Genomic DNA, 24,113 nt, shown 5'->3' on the forward strand with positions numbered 1-24,113 from the left:
TCACTCTTTCTGCTGTCTTCTCTTGTAGAACCTGCTTTTCTCCTTCGTACTTGACACAAAGGCCTATTTCATACCCATTTGTAATCTTCTCTCGTTTAATCCCTGCTTCTTCCATTTAATTGGCAGCCGTGGAACCACAGATCTGTCTTGTGTTCTTGCCACATTTTGTCAGAACGTCGCCTGTGTTCAGGAACTCAAAATGCTTCACACATTCTGTAATTAAACAGATGGCTCCCTTGAGAGGTACTGGGGTTAAATTTTTAAACTCTAAAATGTATTTATTTGGTTAGACTACACTGTTTTCCATCAATCTAACCACCCACTCCCCCCCAAAAGAATATTTTTCTTCCTTAGTATCCAGCCCAGAAAAATCCTTGTTTTGTCATAAAGAATTATTCTGGATTTTTGTCCTTGTCTCCATAAACAGAAAAGTGGAAGGCTGTTTGGGCCCAACGTGCTTGTCCCGATGTAGGATGCCTTTTTTTTTTTTTTTTTTTTTTTTTTGCTTTCTTGGTGCAGAAGTTGTCACTCTGCATTTGAGTTGCCTCCAGTTCTCAAGAAACAGGGAGAAAAGAGAAGGCTTCCAAACCGGTTAGTCCACTTAAGGCACCTTCATGGCTGAAGCCTTTGATATTAGCTTAACCAAGTTAGGAAGTTAGTGAGGCTGGAGGACTTTTCATGGATCATTCACTCAGTTTTTTTTCCCCTATAACTGTTCACTCTGTCTCTTGGGGACTGTAAATGGGGTCTTTTGTCTTCATGCAGCGTGGAGAGGGGAGGGCACTGAGGGAGGCTTAGATCAGGGGGCCCTGCTCTGGGAAGTGTGGGGGCACTGAATTCTACCTGTACTTCCTGCTGAGATTCCTTCCCAGGGTGGCCGTGAGGTTGAAATAAGGTACCCTCTGGAGGGCTCCTGGCTTCACATCTGTCATGTAGAAAGAGTTCATGGTTTTTATGCATCTAAACATGCCGCTTCCCAGCTCTGGTTAACCCTGCTGGAAAGAGAGGAGGATGCCGGCCTGCTCTCGGCATCCTGTCCACTCTGAGAGTCTTGAATTCACTTATTCCACAGATGTTCATAGAGAAATAAATACATATGTACTGGCATGTGGCGTACACCAGGAATGCCCGTGCATGGCGTGTCCGTTAAAATGTCGGAGGGGATGGGGAGGTTGCATTTTCTTTGTTTCCTTCCTTGAAGACGGGCACACAGTGAATTAATGGGGACCTGGAATACCGAGAAGTGGGGGAGGGTAGTTTTCAACAGAGTCCTGAGTCCTGTCTCCCCTTGGAGATGGTGCTGCACTGAGACAATAGCAAAGATTACAAACTGAGCAAGTGAGTCTGCAGGGGAGGGAAGAAGACTGTGGATGGAAGGCAAAGTGTGTGCACACTCTGTTGAGAGTGCATAGGCGAGGAGGAAGAACTTGGCCTTCACCCTTCTGGGTTCTTGGCTGAGACCTCCCTCTAATACAGGACAGATCAACAGGAGAAAACATGTAGGTGTTTAACATCCTGTAACTCCCTGCAGACGGAAGCGACCCAGGAGAACTGAGCTTCTTCCCGCCAGGCCCAAGCCACCCCCCACAACACACACTAAGTACCGTCTCCAGCTAAAGGCACAAGAAGGCATGAGGGGTGCAGTTATGGGAGCCTGTCAGGCAAAGCCCAGTAAACAAGGGTATGGTTGTGACACAGATTTAAGGTGGAACCTTCTCTGTTGATAAGAATTTCTAGAGTTTTAGTCAGCCCCTCCATTCAGGTAGGGTGATTTCCTGACAATGGAGATTTCCCTTCTAAACAGAAATACTCTTCCGAAAGGGGTCGCTTCTGCTAGGTTTTCAGAGCTGCTCTTGGGTCTGCTGTTTCTTCTTAAAAATAATCATCTCATGGTAATCCTTCCACCCAGGAGGTTTGGAGGGGTGCGAATTCTGCTCCCTTTCAAGTGGAAGAATTTACTGGATTCAGGAAGGGAAAGCAGTGTCCTGTTCAGAATGGGCTGAAGGAGAGGGGACAGATATAGCTGCCCGGCTCGACAGGCAGCAGATGATGGAGGAATCTGTGGCCCAGGAAAAGGGATTTGGATCTGAGTTGAATACCAGAGAGTGTGAAGTGAGTCAGTTTAGTTTGGACAAGGACACTGGCTGATGTCAGGAGACCACATTGGGGAGGACGAGGGGATTTGGAAGATTTGATAGAAAGTGTCCAAATGATGGATGAAAGTGTCTACCAGCTGGGCACTGGGCTAGCCAGAGCGGGCAGGCTGCTCTGAGATACAGCCCAAAGATGCAATGGCCAGGATTCCTGGGCTGGTGAGATTTTACTCATTTAAATTCTTGTTGCCAGTGGTTTCTCCCGTCACCTCGCCGAGAGCACAGATGCGAACTATTTAGTTGCCTTGTGCCTCTTTCCACCAGAGCCTAGAACAAAGCTGTGAATCTGGGGCTCAGTGTGTGTGTGCTGAATGAGGGAAAGCATCTCTCTTTGAGTCCAAGTTCTCGGTATCATGCTGGTGCTACAGACAATAAGACAGTCTTAAAGAAGGCAGCAGACTTCTGAAGTAGAATGAGAATCAGGACAAAAGTCACACATTCCAGGACATCTTTTAGAAGTGAGAAACTGAATTGTAACATAGAGTTAATAAGGTCTGGGGACAGCCCCTCTGATGCCACCCATCCTCCCTGGGGGATGATCTGTGTTCCCCTGGTACCCTGCCGTCACCCCACACCCCTTTACATACACGAATATTTCTGTGTCTGGCTCCCAGTGAACCACGTGCTGTATGTGTATATTTCCTGCACAGGTGTGTGCTCGCACTTAACCTGAGCCTGGCATCTCGCTGGTGCTCAGTGACCATGGATTGATTCAATCACTCGTCATCATCAATCATCTAAACCACTGGAATCCAGCGCATAAAGGGCTTCCACCATGGTTGTTTTTATCTCCCCTTGTAAGGTTGCCGGGGCAGGAAGAGTTGTCCCCACTTTGTACATGAAGAAGATGGAGTCTAAAGCCCTGCCTCACAATTTCATACGCTGTGATAATTACCTGATGATTACAAACGATTCTGATGCGTTAGTCGCAGGACAGAGATTTGGTTTCTGGTGGAACAGGATTCTGCCTTGGAGTGAATGACTCCGTGTGTGTGTGTGTGTGTGTGTGTGTGTGTACGTACATATTTGAGATCTGCGGGTGTTGCTCATGTTCAGCACAGTTTAAGGATTGTTAGTCTACATCCATGTTTCTCAAACATTAATGGGCAGACAGACCACCCAGGGATCTAAATAAAGTACAGATTCTGATTTAGCAGGTCTGGGGAGAGACCTCAGAGTCTGCATCTCTAACCAGCTTCCAGTTAAGGCTGAAGCCTCTGGTCCACAGATCACACTTTCCATAGCAGGGTCTGGATATTGGGAAAATTCCAGGCCAAATGTGGCAGAGAGGACCAGGTATGCTGAAAATATGACTGGGTGTATTGTGACTGACACATCAGTGCAAAGGTAGAGCCATGAACTTGGAAAGTGTCATTGTGATTGGATGGGCTTGCCCCAGTGCCCTCTTTGCTTCTGACTGAGCAGGTATGTCTCTTCATGACGGTGCAGCCCATCAGATTCCCCAGACCTCTACCTGCTCACTGATAGCTGCTCACTCCTTTCTCTGCCGTCCTTACTAATCCTTTTATTTAGGAAATCAAGATGGAATGTCTTTCTTTTTACGACCTACACTATCAGCTCTTTGAGCATCAGCCTGTTTTTAAATGCATCACCCTGTCTGGTGTTTCCCCTGGTGTATGCCATGTCCCAGATGCGGAGACTCCCAGGATGTCATGTGGCTCAGGCTTCAGTCCCCAACATCATCTAAGAATAGTAGTTAAAAGCAGTGCCTCTGAAGGTGGAGAATTCTGGGTGCCAGTGCTAGCTTTTCTACTTGGGATCATAGCCTCAGTTTTCCCATCTGTAAAATGGGGATAATAATGGTTGCACCTGCTAATGGTACAGATAAAATGACTGCTACATGCCAAGCATTTAGTGCAGTGCCTACACATAGGAAGTAGCTGATACAAAATTGCTGAAAAATCAACAGGTTAAACAAAAGGGCTGCATGGACTCATTCATATTTTCTTTGTTTGACTTTTTAGTCAGGTCTAATAAGGACACGAAAAAATGAATTCCTCATCTCGCCATTACCTCAGCTCCTGGCCCAGGAACACAACTACAGCTCACCTGCAGGCCACCATCCTCACGTGCTGTACAAGAGGACAGCGGAGGAGAAGGTCCAGCATTGCCATGACTTCCCGGGCTCCAGCCAGAACCATGCTGTCCGCCCTCCAACTCACACTCCCCACACATCTTGGAATCCAGAAAGAGAGCATCACCACCGAAGGTTGCAAAAGCAGCATTTTTGTGGACGACGCAAGAAATGTATGTAAGGAAACTTTTTCTTGTTCTGTTCCTCTCAAGTGCCCTTGGGTGTGCTGACTTGCAGGTTATGCTGGGCTACACTAAGCTCCCGCTGAAATTTACTTTGGAGGTGGACCAGTCATCATCCCCGTCATGCAAAAACTGATCAGTTTTTCTAAGTTAAACTGGAAAGATTTTGATTTTTTTTTTTTTTTTTTTTTTGCTCTTTTAGCATCATCTACTTTTTTAGTCAACATCTCAATACTATTTTGGTTTCCATACCCATGAGAAAAGGACTCAGTTTTCCAAATAATGAAAGAAATCAGAGGTGAATTTCCAGGTGTAGTTGGGTGTTCCTTTTGAAGACTTGAAGGAAAGACTTCCCAATTAACAAGAATCTTGGCCCCTGAGTGGAGGTGGCAAAGAAAACACAGGGACACTTGGACACAAGTTTGTGAGCCAGGCACAACATGCATTTTTCCAGACCAGCAGTGTCCATTAGAAATAGAACAGCAGCCCCAAATTTTATTTAAATTTTTCTAATAGCCACTTTAAAACACTTTTAAATAGGTCAATTAATATTAAAAATATATATATTTTACCCAATATATATAGAATATCATCTCAACATGTCATCAGAATAACAAATTAACATAAATGAAAATTAAGTGGTTTTTTAATTCTTTTTTCATATTAAATTTTGGAAATCTATTTATTTTACACTTAGAGAACAATTTCAAAGCAGACAATAAATTCTCATGAGAAATACTTAATCTGTGTCTAGATTTTATAAAATTTCAAGTTTAAAAGTAGACTTACGTACTCAGATTGTGTTCAAATATACTTAAGTTTTTCAGTAGCTAAAAAAGCTCAAGTATTGCTTTTAAATTTTTAAATACAATTAATAAAAATTAAATAAACATTCTGTTCCTTCAGTGGCACCAGCCACGTGTCAGAGTCTCAGTAGCCATGAGCGGCAGGTGACTATGGAGCTGTGCAGAGCAGCCAGATGGTAGTTCTACCCACAGAGAAGAGGAACTGATATCTCTGAGATGCTGACCAGCAGCAATAGTGCAAGACAGTTTGGACCACTTTAATTGGTTTTGGGGACTTGGGTGTTACGGAAACGTCCCTTTTAAGGAACATCTATTTGGCAGAGATTTATAATAATAGTTGTGTTAATCATAGTAATGATATTTATCGTGGCAACAATACGTATTTGATATGAGATATAAAAGCTAATCTTTGAGAGCAACCTTATGATTGGATATCATACTCTTCGTTAATAAGGAAACTGGAACCCAATCACTTACCACGATGGCCAACTTGAAGTTTTAAATGTAACTCTAAGTAATTTGGTCTTTTACTTTCACTCTGTGGAGAACTGACTTCACCATTACAACTGTACCAGTTGTTAAAATATTGAAATCTATCTGTATTACTAGTACATAGTTATTGTCCTGAGCTTCCCAAATGTCCTTTTCCTTCCCAGCAACCCTTGGATTTGTCACTGTCCATTAACTAACAGGATCATACCTAACCCAACAGGTACTTCCAGGTCTCTGCTCAAAGACTCTGGCTGGTATCCACTCTGTTCAGGTGGTGCTTGCGCCTTATCTATTACAAAGTATCTAATATAATTTAAAATATCACTCCTAACTGTGCTGTTGCCCCTGTAACTAAGTCAGTCTCAGGTCAGAGGGTCCTTGTCAACTGCTTATTTTGTGCTACCTTCAAGTTTGTGTTGATGAGACGAGAGGATAAGGCACTGGCCATGTTTGACAGGATATATAGTTCTAAATTTTATTTAGAAAATAATGTACAAAGTCTTATAATAAATTCAGGAGCAAAGGATAATGTCTGGTTCTGCAGGGGCTTTTTGAGCAATAAAATAAGCTTTCCCTGTTTTTAAAGATGATTCCCACAGTACTGGATTTTCCTGATCTGCTCTACCAACTAGAATTGTGGCTTGCTTTCTTTCACTCTTTAGAAGAGCATCTTTGGGTTACTGCACCTGTTCATCCATCCATCCATTCATCCAACCTTGTATTGAAAGACTCTCTCTTGACCACAAGTTAGGTACAAAGCCCCCAGACAGGCACTAGTGGCATCGTTTATCAGTAGATGAGCGAATTGTTGGTTAGGTGGTCTCTCTCCTCCCCTTGTTTAGATTTCTGTCTCTCTCACCCAGGTGCTCTCTGCTGATAGCCCTTCCATATGCTCTTCTGTTCCTTGTAGATGCCCCTAAGCCTCCCACAGAGGACACCTATCTCAGGTTTGATGAATACGGGAGCGCAGGGCGGCCCAGAAGATCAGCTGGAAAATCACAAAAAGGCCTAAACGTGGAAACCCTTGTGGTAGCAGACAAGAAAATGGTGGAAAAACACGGCAAGGCCAACGTCACCACGTACATTCTCACAGTCATGAACATGGTAAGGGACTTGTCAGCCCTCTGGCTCTCCAAGTCAGCTAAAGTCACCGAATTCCCTCGTGTGGGTTGGAGATGTAGCCACATGATTTTACTGGAAAAAATTAAGGAAATCGGCTTCATAGGTGCCTATATTTGGTCAAATTAGTTGGAAGTGTATATACTTACAAATATGTCTGATTGATCTCCCCTGGCAATCTTCAAAATTTTCCAATTTGGTTTTATTTTTGTTTGATTTCAATTGTTCCAACAGGTTTCCAGCCTATATAAAGACGGGACCATTGGAAGTGATATAAACATTGTTGTGGTGAGCCTCATTCTTCTGGAACAAGAACCTGTAAGTGGCAAACTTTGCTTATTTCTTCATTCTTTGTGCCACTCAGGATACACTTATTCAACACCTACTGTGTGCCACCCCACGGACTGGCCTTTGGAAATTCATTTGAAAGTATCCTGACCCTACCCACAAGGAAAGTACCGTCTAATAGGGTTGTGTATTTAAAGTAACTAAAATATCACAAAATAATTATTTATACATAAATATATAAAATATATATGCATAAATACAGGACATAAAATAGGTATATGTAATACAAATACGAAAGTAAAATACAGGTATTACATTATACAAATATGCAGGCTTCACAAGGAAAGTCCGTTTGATAATAGATTTAAAGTTTAGTTGGATTTTGTAAATTGGATATTCTGGGTAATTGCAAATGGATATTTTGAAAATATACTGAAAGTAAGTCATCAGAAAATTCTGGTGGCAAAGCTACTATCTTCCAGCACTACCTTACGTACTACAGAAAATAGAAAAGGAATGTTTAACTGCCCTCGAATTGATTATGGTGAGATGTAAAACAGAACATAATGTGTTCGATTGCATGACATGACACCTACTGCTTTGTAGGGTTATGCTGTTGAAACTGTATTTTTGAGGTGGGAATTACCAATCAGATGATTTTTTTAAGTCCCTGCAGTTTTTCCTCTTCACCTGTATCCCCAGTAATGAATATGCAAAGCAGAGAGTCAGAGACAAGACAACAATTAAAATCTAATTGCCCAGGTGTGTGGCACTACAGAGGTTAACAACTTATCAAATAATTCTTAGAATTTTAGAAAGACGGAAAGAGGGTGTGTTGTTTGGGAGACACATCTGTCTAACCTACCACTTACACTTTGCCCAAGGACATCAAAGCCATCAACATCCTAATTCACAGATAATGAAAGATCTTGTCTAACAACCCTCCGCTTGACCTAAGTCAATAGTGTTAAGCAGACGTTTTGATAAATAATTATTTTAAGAGTAGGTCTTTTATTACCCTTTCTTCATTCAGTAAGCTTTCATTTTATTGATTGATCGGTTATGATCTGTGACATGGCAAGCCCTTTGCTGGGAATTTTGACTTGGGGTAAATAAGCTATGGTCACCACCATCCTCCTGCTTTATTGAAGAAGCCATTGAACTTTATCCCCATTAATTAATAATTAGGTTCTAAAAGTTATAACAGTGCTTTAAAGATGGTACCAGCATGAGAAGAACAAAGGCGTTTCTAACTGATGTCAAGTTATTTGATGTAGAAATACAACTGGTCATAAACCACACTAGAGAGACTCTGTAGTGACTTCAAATATTGTGAGCACTTACCCCAAAATAGTTCTTTTTTAACACCAATTGTCCCCAACCTTAGCTCCAGTGTTTTCCTTTGTTGACATTTCCCCCAGAAACATTATGTTTCTGTGTTTATCTGTGCCGATAGAATGATTCAACGTTCTTATCTCTGTGACACATTCTCACTTTGATTTATGTGGGTTTCCCATAGAGAGGATTACTGATCAACCATCACGCCGACCAGTCTCTGAATAGCTTTTGTCAGTGGCAGTCTGCCCTCATTGGAAAGAATGGCAAGAGGCATGACCACGCCATCTTACTCACGGGATTTGATATTTGTTCCTGGAAGAATGAACCATGTGATACTCTAGGTATGGTATGAACAGACGCTCCGTGCACACCACATTAGCAGAAAACACAGTCTGGAAACTTACTGTTGGGTGGTGGGTGGCCCTTAGGATTCTTCATAAAGAGATTTAATATTTAAATTGTGGAGTATCCTCATTGAATACCCTCTGGTGAATATTATTCCCTTTAACTGAACTCATTGTGAAAGGGGGACCCATTTACTTTATCTCTGTTGTGTTTTTCTTTATTAAACCTATTGATGATCCTTGAGGCATGAGATAAATTGTTGTTTAACTAGACACGTTGTAGGTTATTCCGTAGGCATCATGACTGCAGAGCTGGATAGCGGAATAGAATTTGGCCGGTCTCCATGGCATTCAACTGTGCCCCTAGGTAGCATGCTGCTTTTAGAAAGTTAGTTGAAGGACTCAGTTCTTCCACATTTGTTCAAGACAGTGAATAAGAACTATAGCTTTCACATCTCTACTATACTTTCTAGTATATTCTATTGCACACAGTAGGAATTCAACAGTTTTTTAAATGAATTGATCATCTAGATCAGGGGTGGGGAAACATTTTCTGAAAAGGGCTAGACAGTAAATATTTTAGGCTTTGCATGTCATACAACCTCTGTTGAAACTACTTGATTCAGCTATATGGGAGCAAAAGATGATATGTAAATGAACATGGCTGTGTTCCAATAAAACTTTTTTTACTGAAACAGACAGTGGGAGCCATATTTTTCAGACACAACTGATAATCTCAAATGATGGTAAAATTTGGGGCAACTGAGAAAAGTTTTCATGGTTTACTCCCATTTTTTTCCCCAAAGTGCTTTATAATCCTTCATAATGTGCTGAAGATAAAGGTAGATTGCACTTTAAAAAAATTTTGTTTTTTATGTTTTTCAAGTTCTCTATAATGCTTCTCTTCTGTTGTATAAAATGAGTTAATTTTAATAATTTGCCATTAATCACAGTCTTCAAAGAACAATGCATAACTGAGAATTAACCATTTGGGGGATTGTTCCATAGGCTGTGTTTTTATAGTGGGGGAGGCTATACACTCATTCATTTTCTGAGTTTGGAATTTGCAAATTGATGTGGGCTAGCCCAATGCGTTATTGCCTTTTTTGAAGAAAGATTCTGAGAAGGAGGTAGTTATATCCATCAACCAAAATAAGACCAGAATAAAAGGAAAGGCTTGGAGAAACAAATACAACACCGAGAACCCTAACAACTGGTCTGTAAGTCACTTACTTTGAGCAGCATGTTCTATGCAAAGAGTATGGGCTTTGACTTTAGATGTGTCTGTACTTAAGTCCTAAGTCTAGAATTTTTGACTCTGAGATATTGAGCAATTCACCTTTCTGAGCCTCAGTTTCCTAATCTATAATTATACATACATATGTCTACAAGTGTAGATGTACATAAGGCATATAGGGCAGTGTGTTGTATTTAACTGCCACTTACTCAGTGTTGCTAATGATGGTGCCGCTCATGATGTGTGCCTATACGTTAGGTTTACCAGATGACCTCACTTATATTGTGGCAGTAAGGTAGGTGCAATCAGTTCACAAGTATATATTTAATACTACTGGGTACTTAGCCTTGTTCTACTGGTTATGAGGACCCACATTGGGAAGAAGCTGTAATGGAATTCAAGACAAAATCGAGGATGTTCTGGAATGATTTGATAACTGCTCCTGGAAGGAAGTAGTTTTGGGGAGAAGGAGCATTTATCACATTAGGGGAAAAATTAATTCAATCTGCTCACAGTGTTTAGGTCTTTCCATGTTATCTGCTTTAGAAAAAGGTGAAGATGTGTGTTCTCTCTTAGAAAATATACCTTGAGCTTTGGTACTACTACTGTTAAGTGAATATTTTACATTGGTTTAGCTATCATTTTAACAATTGCTCTGATCCAAATAATGAACTTAGATCAGGCATATAAATGTCCTGTGACTTACTATCCTATAAATAAAAGGGGAATTAAAATATTCACACTGTCAGTTAATCTTCAGAAAGGAGGCAAGAATATACAATGGAGAAAAGACAGCTTCTTCAGCAAGTGGTGCTGGGAAAGCTGGAGAGCCGCATGTAAATCAGCGAAGTTAGAACTCTCCCTCACATCATACACAAAAATAAGCTCAAAATGGCTTAAAGACTTAAACATAAGACAAGGCACTATAAACCTCCTAAAAGAAAACATAGGCAAAACATTCTCTGACATAAATCTTAGCAATGTTCTCCTGAAACGATCTAACAAGGCAATAGAAATAAAAGCAAACATAAACAAACGGGACCTAATATACTCATGCTAACTTTATAGCATTGTTAGGGTCAGTTGATGACAATATGTTTAATAAATAAGAAAGTATTAAATACTACTCTTACCTATTTTAGACAGGACTGAGAGCCATATACTTTTAGTGTTTTCCTGCCAAAAAAAATTTAATACATGAATCCTTTAAACTAAAACTGTGCAGAACATTATGAGGACCTGAGAAATGATCAGGTATCTGTGTGTGTCCCCTTTGGATTAACATTTGAAATTGATCTTTCACCAGGGTTTGCCCCCATCAGTGGAATGTGCAGTAAGTACCGAAGCTGTACCATCAACGAGGACACAGGGCTCGGTCTGGCCTTCACCATTGCTCATGAGTCAGGGCACAAGTAAGTGGCCCCTTGATTTCACCACTTTATATGAAAACTGGTTGGGCGATTCACTGATATCTGTCTAATGATTATTATTGATCTAGGCAGAATAAATAGGATAAATCTTGAGTCAAGCATAAACCAGCACCTGAAAGAAGGGCTCAGATAAAGGCCAGTTACTGTTGATGCTCTTTTTAAACAATGAATAGCTGCCTGGTATTACATTGTATGCAAACTAGGCTGCAGGTTATTAATGGGTCCTCTGGTCTTTTAGGCGTTTGTTTATTTCTTCTTTGTTTATTTGCTACAATGAAGATAAGTCTTTTTTACACTAAGGAAATAATCATGGGGACATATAAATTCCCAGAATATAATGGCGTGTTAATTGTCTAAAAACTTTTTATTTATTTTGGGTTTAATTTTTGAGGGGGGTGGTGATGAGATTTGTTTATTTATTTATTTTTAAATGAAGATACTGGGGATTGAACCCAGGACCTCATGCATGCTAAGCACACGCTGTACCACTATGCACCCACCCCTGCCATTGTCTAAAAACTTTTGGTGTGTCTATTGGATATTGTTTTCATCTGTGTCATTGCCTGGACTGAGTATTCTTTCAGTTGTTGTCAGTAAACCTTTGTTTTGCAAGAATAGAGTTAGAAATGAGGTATGAGAAACCTAAGAGTAATGAGATGAATTTATTTTATGAAGCATAGAACCTGGTATGGATACAATTCTACAGAGAGTTTTCAAACATTACCCTTGAGCAATTGCATCTATATTGGAATAAGCTTACTGCTTTACAAACTGGCTATTTCAAGGGCAAGCTCTTTGGATGTATGAGTTTAGGAGTGTTGACGTGTGTCTTGTATTCAGTATTTATACTGAATAATCAATTTCAGGGTATCTAATTAACTTCTGACTTAAAAAAATAAAAGCAAGCATCATCTGTTTCACAACTTTAATTTATATTTTGGTATTTTGTTGTTAGTGTGTCTTGTGAGCTAAATATATTATCTTCAGGAGATTTGAATCTTGACTGTTACTGTTATCCATCAGTTGCCCAGCATTTTATATCTATACAGAGCCGTTTTCTTCGCAAGGTGTGAATGACCCAATTTTATTTGCACACTGGTACAAAAATGCCCATTAGACACAAGGTCTTCTTGTTTAGAGCAGGAAATAAAAGATCTATGAATGTCAAGCGTATGTCTAATTCTATTAGGTCCAAATTAACTGGTGTCTCTCACTCTTCAAAAATACTGGCCATTAAAAAATATAATCATCCTTGGTTTTGAGTTAAAGTTACCCAAGTCAAAACTCAGCATATTTGTAAGGAGAAACAAAGATGTTCTCGAGGTGGTGTGAGAAGAGTCAGAGGTAAAAGGAAGAACACATATAATGGAAAGTACATACTCAAATTCTAAATGACATAGCCTTACAGAGAGAAATTTTGAAACAGACAATTCATGAGATTTTTGCTAAGACTTTCGACGTGTGCTAAAGAAAATGCATATTATCTTCTAAAATGCTGTTAAAGTAAATTAGAACATTTTAAAAAATTTTAGTTCAAAATTCAATTCAAACTTGGTTTGCTTATGTCCATAAAACTCCAGTGAAGTGTTCATGTAATTACCTTTTCTCTTAGAGTAATGCCTTCAATCTCTCCCAACTTCATCCCCATTTCTGTGATTCTTGCTCTTTCCTGTGGTGCTTTATACATGAATTTCCTTCTGTTTTTTGACTTTGACAAATATATTTGAGAAGGTGGTCTCCCAAACAACTCCCCCTAGCTTCCTGGTTAGGTACAAAGAAGAGCTGAATTGGGCAAAGCAGAGGTGAGAAAATGCTTCCCCTGAGTCTGTGCTTGTGAATCCGTCACCTCTAAATCCCTGGGGCACTCACTGATAGGATTACCGTATACAGCCATCCTGCCATTACTTGCCTGATAAATTGGAAGGAATGCTGGGTCGCTGGCTAGTCTGTAGACGGACGAGTCACAACAGAATCATACCTACAGTTATAGCACAGTTATTTATTCGGAGTAGGCTACCTTCAAAGGACAGCTATATTGATAAGATTGTATCAGAATAGCATGTTCATTTCCATAGGAATCATGTCTGCCTCATGCAAATAAGTTCTTAAGAGGCATATTTTACTCCTTTAAATAATTAGGTTAAGAACAATCTAAATCATTGATAAATTGATATCCTTCCATCCTCTACCTCCATAGAAAAGTGACAGAAAGCTTTTTTGTGCACTGAATTTTTTAGATATGACCCAAAAAGCTTATTTCCCCATCTCCTACCATTTTAATATGGCCTGAAGTATGTTCTGTCTTTGTGCGGGGGGTGTATTATATGTGGGTATAAACTTTAATGTCACATTTATTCTACCAGTTGGGAGATTTGGGAAATGTTTAGGTATAATGTACATGATTTCTAGGGAGTAAACCGCCTAAAATTATTTTTACTCTGTAACTGCTAGAATCTTCTTTGGTAAAATGGGCCAACTTAAAGCCTTTTCCAAAAAAATACATTCAAAACTAGCCCATCATGTGCCATCAATGGATGGATTCAACCATTAATTTAAAAAGAATGTTTATGATTTTAGGGGAGTTTAGTTATAAAAAGAGTTTGTGATTTCAGCTAATAAGTTGATCATCATTGGAAGTTTTATGTCACACAGTCTTTACACATGAATGGTTGCTAAACAACTATCACCAGCTTCTCTCTGTACCTAACTCCTACTCATTCTGAACTTTCTTACTGCAGTTCCATGACTGGTGGCAAGAAAGAGAATTTGCTCTTTGAAAAAGAAAGATTTGACTTTCTTGTCATTTTAGTTTAGCTTAGAAATCTTGATTAAAATGTTCTCACCCTTAAAAACTGTAGCAGGTATACTATTCTTTGCCCTTTTTTGTGGCCAAGGTATAATATAACAAAGCCCTCAGCGTTCTTTAGAATGTTCTACATGAATCTGACAAGACTGTAGAGTAACTCATCTTTGTCACTCTCTTCTCTTGCAGTTTCAACCAACTGTGTCCCTTACTTGGGTTCTCTGATTCTCAATCCATCTTCTTCTTCCTGTAGTTACAGTTCGGAAAATGGGTTTACAGCAGACTTTTTGTTGTCCTCTTTTTGTTTTAGTTTCGGCATGATTCATGATGGAGAAGGCAATGCCTGCAGGAAGGCTGAAGGCAATATCATGTCTCCTACACTGACGGGAAACAATGGGGTGTTTTCCTGGTCTTCGTGCAGCCGGCAGTATCTCAAGAAATTCCTGAGGTAAAACAAGCCAAAGCCAGGGGTGTTCCCAGTTTTGGAGTAGTTACAGTGAACAGTACTTAACAGATGTGAAAACAAGTAATCAGCGTATTGATGGTGATAATGTCATGGTTGTGGTTGGAAACAATACATTGAAGGTCTAATACTGTGCTATGTGCTCTGCACGTATTGCCTCATTCCATCCTCACATCAGTCCTATCATTGTCCTTGTTCTAGAGTTTAGGAGATTGAGTCTTAGGGAGATTAATTTTGTATCTGAAGGTTCTACAGCTGGTACGTTGTCAATATGACTCACACTTATTTCTGTTTTGACTCCAGATCTGTGCTTAGAACCCTCTCACCTCTAAGACCTCCAGAGATTGCTGGATATATTGTCTTTTTACTGTGACTAATTAGCTTAATTAGTCAACTTGGTCATAAGAGTATTGGAAATGCCAAAATGGTGTGCCAGTTTTACCACGAATGGGGCACTGTCCTGACTGGCTATTTTGTTTGAAAAGGCGACATGCTAGCTCTTCGCCCAAAAGACATCCAGAAGGGATGATGATAGCTATGTGAAATGTCTTTAATACTCAAGATCCTAGATTTCATTAGTAAAATAGGAGTTTGGAAGGTAGAGCCGTTTGATTCATATTAAACAATAAACCCCAAATTGAAACTCTTTGACATTTCCTTTGGTTTTTCTTCAGCTATAATATATATTTGACCATTTGACCATTATACAGCACTATAGTGGTTGTTAAATATATAGGTATGTATATATGTATATCATTTTATATGTATGCAGATATATCTTGTTAATCTATGTTTCTCACAAGATTACTCAGGTTCTAATCACATCTCCCTTTGACCAGATATTAGGAAAACTCACCAGGTTTCTTTGGGAACGAATATTATTGATACTTTTTTTTTTTTTAAATCCGTACCACTGCATATTATTTGCCAGTGTTTACAGAATTAGCAATACACACAGGCAAGGCTGAATCAGTGAAGGATATTAACCAAATGATGCCCCAAGGGATAGTAAAAAATTGACAAACCTTTTGCTGTGTGACTTTGTCACATAGAAGGTTTTCTTTTGTTAGCTTTAAATTGATGATCTGGGGCCTGAAGTTATCTTTTCCATCTCATGTGAGAATGGAGTCAATAAATATTATAAATCAAGGTCACCTCAGTATAGACTGAGTTTCCATCGTTCATAATGACTTAGTTAAATGCTTTTGGATAATGATAATAATACCAACAGAAGCTAACTTTGAATGCTTACTGTGTTGTGTTGAGCACTGTACATTGTCTTGCTTGATCTATTAACAACTCTTAGCAAAGTCATTATCAGTAATGAGGTGTGTAAGAATCAGTCTTGATTGCTTGGTTGACTAGAACCCCCATCTGTCTGACTCCAAAATCACACGTAACAACCATGCTGTTTTAGGTCTCATTGATATCCTTGTTTAATTAGTTAAGTGGAGATAAGGTACTTTCTAAGAATATCCATGCTATCAAGACTGATTTTTTTTTTCTCAACATATCCCAGTTGGATATATCTCAGGGAAATTGTCCTGTCTTAAGTCCCAATGTATCCTTTCTCCTGATTTTCTGATTTCTTTCAAGAACTTTTTTTTTTTTTTTTTTTTTTTTTTTTTTGCTGGTGAAGATTATTTGAGGTAAAATGTATCTTTGGCCACTGCCCCATTATCAGTAAGAAATAAGCATAACTTTCAACTCTGTGAAGACAGGTGATCGTCGCTGACTAGTAAGTTTTGTAGCTTTAACACTCACCAGAGAGCAGACACTTAGTAAAAACTTGTTGAATATTATGGAATGAGACTGTGGGGAAAGTTTTCAAACGTATTGACTTTTCCCATGTCAGTAGGCCAAGCCCAGTCACTTGGATGGCTGTAACTTCCAGTACCATGTCAAACCCTATGTGGTTGGGTGAAGTCCATCTTCTTAGACAGGACAGGACTCACCCTTTTTATTTTAAGTATATACGTATTTCTTGAGCCATGTTATATTTTTCTTGGCATGAATGTATTCAGAGGCATATTGGTTTATGTGGCAAGATCACAGATAAACATGACCACTAACAAGGATGTGTTATCACCACAGTACACCTCAGGCCGGCTGTCTGGTGGATGAGCCCAAGCAAACAGGGCAGTATAAATATCCGGACAAACTACCGGGCCAGATTTATGATGCTGACACACAGTGCAAGTGGCAATTTGGAGCAAAAGCCAAGTTATGCAGCCTTGGTTTTGTGAAGGTATGTTTGCTTGTGATTTCAAAGTTACATTAAGATTCTGTAATGTGTCCGTGTACCTAACAGAGATATAAACATTTGGTTTGCGAAGGCCAAGGGTTAGAGTCTGGGTTATCTCTAAAATGTCAGTTGTTTGGCCTGATAATTAAGTGGCAGTTTTACTGTCAATGAATTATCCAGGCGTATCCCCCATAGACCTTGCCTGGCTTAAATACCATCAGACCACATCCTTGGAAGACAGTTCCTCCTCTGTAGATGAAGATTTTTATCACATGTAGTAAATCTGGGTACAATAGTTTTCACCTACTGCTCATACCTGTTTTTGTTATCATTGTGTTTCATATGCCCTTTTCACATAATCCATATTAGATCATCAACACCTTAAAATACATACGTACGCCTTTTACAGTGATATGAACACCATCGTTGGCAGCCAGCTTATTTCTGGTATGTCAGAATTCAGGATGTATCTTGAATAATGTTAATATGATTTGTGTGTCAAGTCTTTCATTCATGGAAGACTTACCTTTTGTGAAAAAGATACATAGGAAAAAGCAAAAGTCTAGGATGTAGAAATGAGAGCAACAGTTGGTCAGAAACTACATCACTGACAGTCTCACCATTGCTAAAAAGTAGAGTCATATTTAAGCTGGTTTATTCCCAGTACCCAAAGGGAAACATGGAAATTCTAGGTATCCAGATACATGGAAATTATGGAGGTCCTCTTCCCATCTCTGTTCCTATTCTTACTCCTCCTCCTTTTTCACCACCACTATCATCATTACCACCGTCATCAGTGGCACCACCACCATCACCACCAAAAGCACCACCTCCACCATCACTTCCACCGTCCCCACCATCCACCATCACCTCCCACAGTTGCTAAATGAGCCTCTGCTCCGCATAAGGCATTCCACTTAGAGACTTACTTTAGTTTTCCTCAATCTTCACAAAAATGTTTTTGAAATGTGAATTATCACCACTTTTTAACTGGAGCTCAGAGAATGAATTCCATTTGCCCAAAGCCTCAAAACTTTTCAATGGTGGAAGCTACACCAAACACATCAGCCACCACGATATTAAGCTTCCTTCTTTTTGTTAATACCAGTGTTTCCTAGACTTCAACATTAACATCCATTCATTAACAATGACCATTATTAGTGGTGCTGTATCTCTGTATTAGTACTCACTTGTTGCTTTTCTATAAATCGACTCACTTGAAAAAATGGAAGTCCAGTCCTGAGAAGTACTACCCACCAAATCACAGGTTTGATATGGGATTACATATTTTTCGAATGCAATTTTAATGTATAACTATTAGGAAAGTATATTCGTACACCATCCCCATTTTTTGGGTGTGTCTTCCATGCTACAGGGATCTTCCTTTGGCAAATGGCTGGTGTCTCATATTTTTAAATTAACAAATTCACAGTAGTTTCTAATTGCCTGTGAGGTTGATGCTTTTGGCAGAAATCAATAGCCATTCACTTTGTTGAAAGAGTTTACCTGCTAACTCTGTCTCCTGTCACTCTGTTCTTCGAGGATTCATTAGCTTACTCCTTCACTAATCAAATATTTATTAAGTGCCTACCATTGCAGCAAACTCACAAATGGTGATGACTTTGATTTTCTTTAGAAATATAAAGGAAGCTTCTAATTACTATCTTCACTTTAGGATCATATATTCAACATTCATTCATTCATCAGGTTGCCTGTGTCAGCTGTGTGCAGGGTTTAAACAACTGTCCTGAAATGAATAGATCTTTCTCTGAGACCATACCATATTTTTGAAAGACAACAGCATCTCAGTGTGATGGGTTTTCCTGGGAAGTGGTGCAAAGGGAAATGGAAATTCCAGAGAAGATGGAAAAGAATGAAGAAAGGCACGGAGAAAGGAATGTCTGGAGGGGTAGGAAGATTTGCTTGAGAGAGAGATTGTGTAAGATGATTGTTTAAGAAGGTGAAGACAGAGGAGGAGGGTAATAGCTCAGTGGTAAAGGGTGTGCGTAGCATGCACAATAGCTCAGTAGTAGAACGTGTGCTTAGCATGCACGAGGTCCTGGGTTCAATCCTCAGTACCTCCACTAAAAAAAAACAAACAAGCAAGATGAAGATGAAGATGAAGAAGGTTGAGTTGGTTGGTGGATCCTGAATATGGAAGATATTTTGCTCCCCACGGTCTAGGGGGAAAAGAACCTACTTGTAACTTGAACCACGGCCCTACCTCTGAGACTCATAAATAGTTCTCTGCTAGGCCCTAAGTAGGAGGGGTTTCCAAAACACCAAAATCTCCTGTTTCTCCTGTTGGTCTGAAGAGTTGGGACCAGCTCCAGGGAAAGGATGATGAAGCTTATTTTCAAGGTTTCGTTGTCCTGTCATTATCTTCCCTTTCTTACCTTTTCTCCTCACTGCTGACTTTTTTCCCCTGTGCCTCTTTGAAAGGCAGTTTTGCATAATAAAAGCACCCAAAAAGGGAGGAAAAAAGGAAGTCATTCTCCAAGTGTCCTCTCCAACCAGCAGATACAGTATATCTGCATCTCCTGGATCTTGTTAGAAATGCAGGTGGTCAGGTCTCAGCCAGGCATAAAGAACAGGAAACTGGGTGTAGGACCTGGCAATCTGTGTTTGAATGTAGCGGGTCTCGGTGCCCCTGATGCATGCTCCAGATGGATGGCTACGGAGCCGGACAGTCTATAATTTTAAGCGCACTCAAGCACATGCACCCACACACACATACCCACATCCACACACCCCTACTCCTGGCTTTTGGAGTTAAATAGACCTGGGTTCAAAGCCTTATTCCACCACTTCCTGGAACTCTGGGCAGATGACTTAACCTCTCTCAGCTTTGGGTCCACATCTGTAAGGTGGGGACCATCATAGCTCTTCTCAGATAATTATGAGGATGCACCGCTCCGTAAATAACAAGGGGTTTTGTCTCACCCTCCTCCTCGTGTCTTCATCAGCATCATCACCATCACCCTGGCTGTTCTCCCAGTGGCCTCCTTGTCTGTGGGCCTGGAGCTGGCTGTTTTTCATGCCTTGTCCGCCTCCCTTCCTCTCCCCACCACACTTTTCTGTGTCCTTGGCACATCATGCTTGATCTCTGTTCCTTTTCAAAGTGTTCAAGGAAATGAGTCATTAGTTTGGCTGATGGTTCTACATTAGTTGGACACACCTAAGGGATGGTAACCTCCATAAGCAACTGGGGAGAACGTGCATTTGATTATTAGGTGTTTACTAAATGCTTCCTGACTCAGGGAGGGAATCGATGCTGTTGGCTGGAATGCCCTAAGCACAGGAGACTCTGAGCAGTGCTTCCCATGCTGGTTACTTTACCAAGTGAGAAATGAGCAACCCTACTCCACACCTCAGTAGCTGGCAGTCACTGTCACAGAGCAGGAGCTCGGCAATGTTCATTTATAGACATGCCAGGAGGATCTGGGGCAAAATCAGAATTCTGGGGAAGGTATTTTGATTCCAGTGGACTATTTTCAGGTCTGTCACCTCAGAGAGTGTGTCCTTCGAAGGAAAAGTCATACCAACATGTATTCATTCTTTAAAATTTGTCAATTTAATGAGTAAAGGGGATCAGAGGGTACAAACTGTTAGTTATAGGATAAATAAGTCATGGGAATGTGAGATACAGCATGGTGACTCTAGTTAATAACACTCTGTTGCATATTTGAAAGTTGCTGGGAGAGTAGATCGTAAAAGTCCTCATCACGAGACAAAAAAAAAAAAACAACTATATATGGTGGCCGATGTTAACTAGACTTATTGTGGTGACCGTTTCACAATATGTACAAATACCAAATCATTATATTGTACACCTGAAATACAATGTTTTAGGTCATTTATACCCCAGCAAAAATTGTTGTTAAAAGAACTGGACATTGGGATCAAAGAATGGAGAATAAAGAGAAACTCTTTGTAATCTACTAAATTTACTACATCACGTTTCAGCTTCTGTTAATTTTCCCCCAGGAACTTAAGTTCCAACTGTAGTGATGTCCTGGTATGTTTTTCCTATGTTTATTGCTTTCTTGTCTACAAGCTCTTGTCTGCATGCTTTCCCACTCTGGAATACTGCATGGCCACCCATGTGACATGTATCTATCATTTTTTATTATTGTTAAAGATTCAGCTCAAATGTTACCTCCCATTTTTCCCCAAGATTTTTTAAAATGGAAGTATAGTAGATTTACAATGTTGTGTTAGTTTCTGGTGTACAGTGTAGTGATTTAGTTGTATATATATGCATATATTCTTCTTCGTATTCTTTTTCTTTATAGATTATTACAAATTATAGAATGTAGTTCCCTGTGCAATATAGTAGGACCTTGTTTTTTTTTATATATATAGTAGTATTTATCTGCTAATCCCAAACTCCTAACTTATCCCTTTACTCCCTTCCCCTTTGGTACCTATAAGTTTGAGGTGGGATGAGAAGGGGACTCTATGTCTGTGAGTCTGTTTCTGTCTTGTAAATAAGTTCATTTGTGTCATATTTTAGATTCCACATCTAAGTGGTATCATATGGAATTTATCTTTCTCTGACTTACTTCGCTTGGTATGATACTCTCTAGGTCCATCCACATTGCTGCAAATGGCATTCTTTTTTTATGACCGAGTAGTATTCCATTGGGTATATATACCACAACTTCTTTATCCAGTCATCTATCAGAGGACATTTAGGTTGCTTCCATGTCTTGGCTATTGTAAATAGTGCTGCTATGAACTTTCCCTAAGGGAGCTCCATCTCCACCCTGTGTGTCACCTTCATTAACTTGTGATGCTTTGTTTTTACTGTCTGTTATCTCTTGCCTCAGTCGATGGAGAGAATCTACAGTGCCTCGCATGTCCCTGGCATATTAACAGATGCTCAGTAATGGTTTACTGGATTTACAATGATCACCAAAGCTCACATAATTTTAGCACTCCCATGTTCATAAAGTGGAAGATTTTACCTCCGTTCCCTTCTCATCCCTCCTCAAGGAAGCAGGGGTGACTTCTTTGGGAGAAGGAGAGGAGTCAAAAAAGACTCTGGGATTGGGGGCTCGAGCAGCTAGACATATGGGAGTGTCATAACATAAGCTGGAAAGGCTGAACGTGGGACAGGTCATGGAGGACAGCTGGGAAATTTTGTTTTGGATGTGTTAAGTTTGAGATGATTTATAAAATTTGATTTGCTAAGACCATCAACGTTTTTAGCCTGTCAGATTTCACTTGAAGGGGTTTCTGTTCTTAAGACAAAACTGGAGAATGTGGCCAGCCTGGGACAGGACAGAACACTGACAGCATTGAGGCTCTTTCCTTCAAAATCACATCCAGGCAACGTGAGACCTTGTAGTCTCTGTGGTTGTTTTCGTTTTCCCTTAAATTATGACTTAGGTCTGGGGAATTATAGATAAGGAAAAGTTAGACGAGAGTGCTGGGGTAGGGAGAAGAGAGAAGAACGTGCAAAAAAGTGCAAACTCTCATTTCTGTTTACTTTGAAAGGGAGCTTTCTCGGAGGGCTCTGGGGTCGTCAGAGCAAGTAGTTGGCTGTAATTTCATGTGACTTCTGTACTTCACCGCAAAAGAAATAACATGTTCATACGGCCTGTCGCATTTCTCTCTGGAATCCCTGTGTTTTTGTGTTTTATTTTCCCAGTCTCCTCCAATGGCCCCCATTCCATAGCCCTGTGGCTTGGCGTTGGCTCTAAGAGGGAAAACAATTGAATTCCGAAAGCCTTTCTAACTGTGGCCTTAACTGCTTCCATGGTTACCTCCCATTCCTCCATTTTGATGTAGATTGTCCTGTTTTCACCTTAACTTGTCCCCCTGAGATCCAGGGTGGCCGAGTATGGGAGCCCACGGTGATGATAGACCTGACTGCTTTGTTGGCAGGATTTCTTGGACTTTCTGCTCATGTCAGTTGCAGGTCCATTTCTCTGGGAAACATTTCCATCTTGTGTCTGAGGAGCTGTTTTGAGATCTGGAAATGGTCTGTGTGGTGTATGTCTGGGGCGGCTGCTGGTGGTAGTGTTTCCAAGCAGTGTCCTGGAGATGTTCCCATTCTTTTTTGAGTGGGGAAGGATTGTATGATCCACAAGACCAGGCTCACTGCAAGTATCTCTGATTTCCTTGTGTTTTCTTTTCTCAGACCCGTGGAACACTTTTTCTGTGAAATATTTTCTAAGCCTGTTCTTGTCATATCTTCTAACTGTGAAATGTATATTAACTGGAATGCTTGGAGAATCGAATACCTGGTTAAATTGAATCTTCAGGGTTATGACAAGTAACCACAAAAATCATTTTGCCTCTCTCCCTGATTGTTAATATTTTCCCCAAAATGTATATGTTCATATTTCTACCTTAGTCAATAGAATATGGCAAACAAAACGGAGTGACTTTGACGATTTGTGATTTTGACTTTCAGTTAACAACATAATTCTGAAGAGCAACTTCCCCTGTTTGAGCTGGAAGGAATCTGGTTCAGTCCCTTTACTTTACAGATAGGCATCTGAGCCTGGAGAAGTCGAGAGCTTTCCAACATCCACTGTTGCCACATCCAGGTCCAGAACAGTGGTCAGGGGCCTGGACTCTGGAATCAGGCCAGTTTGACTCCTGCTCTGCCACTTAGCAGCTGGGTGACTTGACACCTTGGAAGTGTCAGTACCTTGTTCAGTTTCCTCATCTAAACGAGCTAAATGAGGTTAAGTGTTCCCCACTAAGTGGTGTTAATGACAGTATTCATTTGCTATGGCTGTGATAATAAAGTTTCACAAACTTAGTGACTTAGAACAGTCAAATTAATTTTCTTATCGTTCTAGAGGTAGACATCTGAAATGGGTCATACTGGGCTAGAATCAAGTGTTGGCAGGGTTGGGTTCCTTTTGGAGGCTCTGTTAGAAGAGAAGCCATTTTCTTGCCTTCGCCAGTGTCCCAAAGCTGCTGACCTTCCTTGGCTCATGACCCCTTCCTCCATCTTCAAAACCAGTAACATCCCCCTTAATCCTCTGCACACTGCCATCTCTCCGGTTCTCTCCTGTCTTCCTCTTCACCATTTGAGGACCCTTGTGGTTACCTTGGGTCCATCTCGACAATCTAAGATAGTTTCCCCAGCTCCAGGT

The 24,113-nt window shown here is 40.3% G+C and overlaps 1 protein-coding gene across 7 annotated transcripts in view; it reads left to right on the top strand.

The window, feature by feature from the left end:
* Window positions 1-24,113, top strand: part of ADAMTS18 (ADAM metallopeptidase with thrombospondin type 1 motif 18) — a 138,762-nt gene that overhangs the window by 61,004 nt on the left and 53,645 nt on the right. For 2 of the 7 annotated variants that reach the window (XM_074370381.1, XM_074370379.1), the window contains exons 4-10: window positions 4,139-4,421; window positions 6,639-6,832; window positions 7,082-7,165; window positions 8,655-8,814; window positions 11,361-11,466; window positions 14,598-14,735; window positions 16,845-16,998. In XM_074370381.1, the coding sequence (XP_074226482.1) occupies window positions 4,139-4,421; window positions 6,639-6,832; window positions 7,082-7,165; window positions 8,655-8,814; window positions 11,361-11,466; window positions 14,598-14,735; window positions 16,845-16,998 (1,119 nt within the window). Of the gene's footprint in view, window positions 1-4,138; window positions 4,426-6,638; window positions 6,833-7,081; window positions 7,166-8,654; window positions 8,815-11,360; window positions 11,467-14,597; window positions 14,736-16,844; window positions 16,999-24,113 lie in introns of all 7 variants that reach the window. The other 5 variants (XM_074370383.1, XM_074370382.1, XM_045504894.2 and 2 more) reach the window with 3 other exon arrangements.

Source organism: Camelus bactrianus, chromosome 9 (genome assembly GCF_048773025.1).
Source record: "Camelus bactrianus isolate YW-2024 breed Bactrian camel chromosome 9, ASM4877302v1, whole genome shotgun sequence".
Lineage (NCBI taxonomy): Eukaryota > Metazoa > Chordata > Mammalia > Artiodactyla > Camelidae > Camelus > Camelus bactrianus.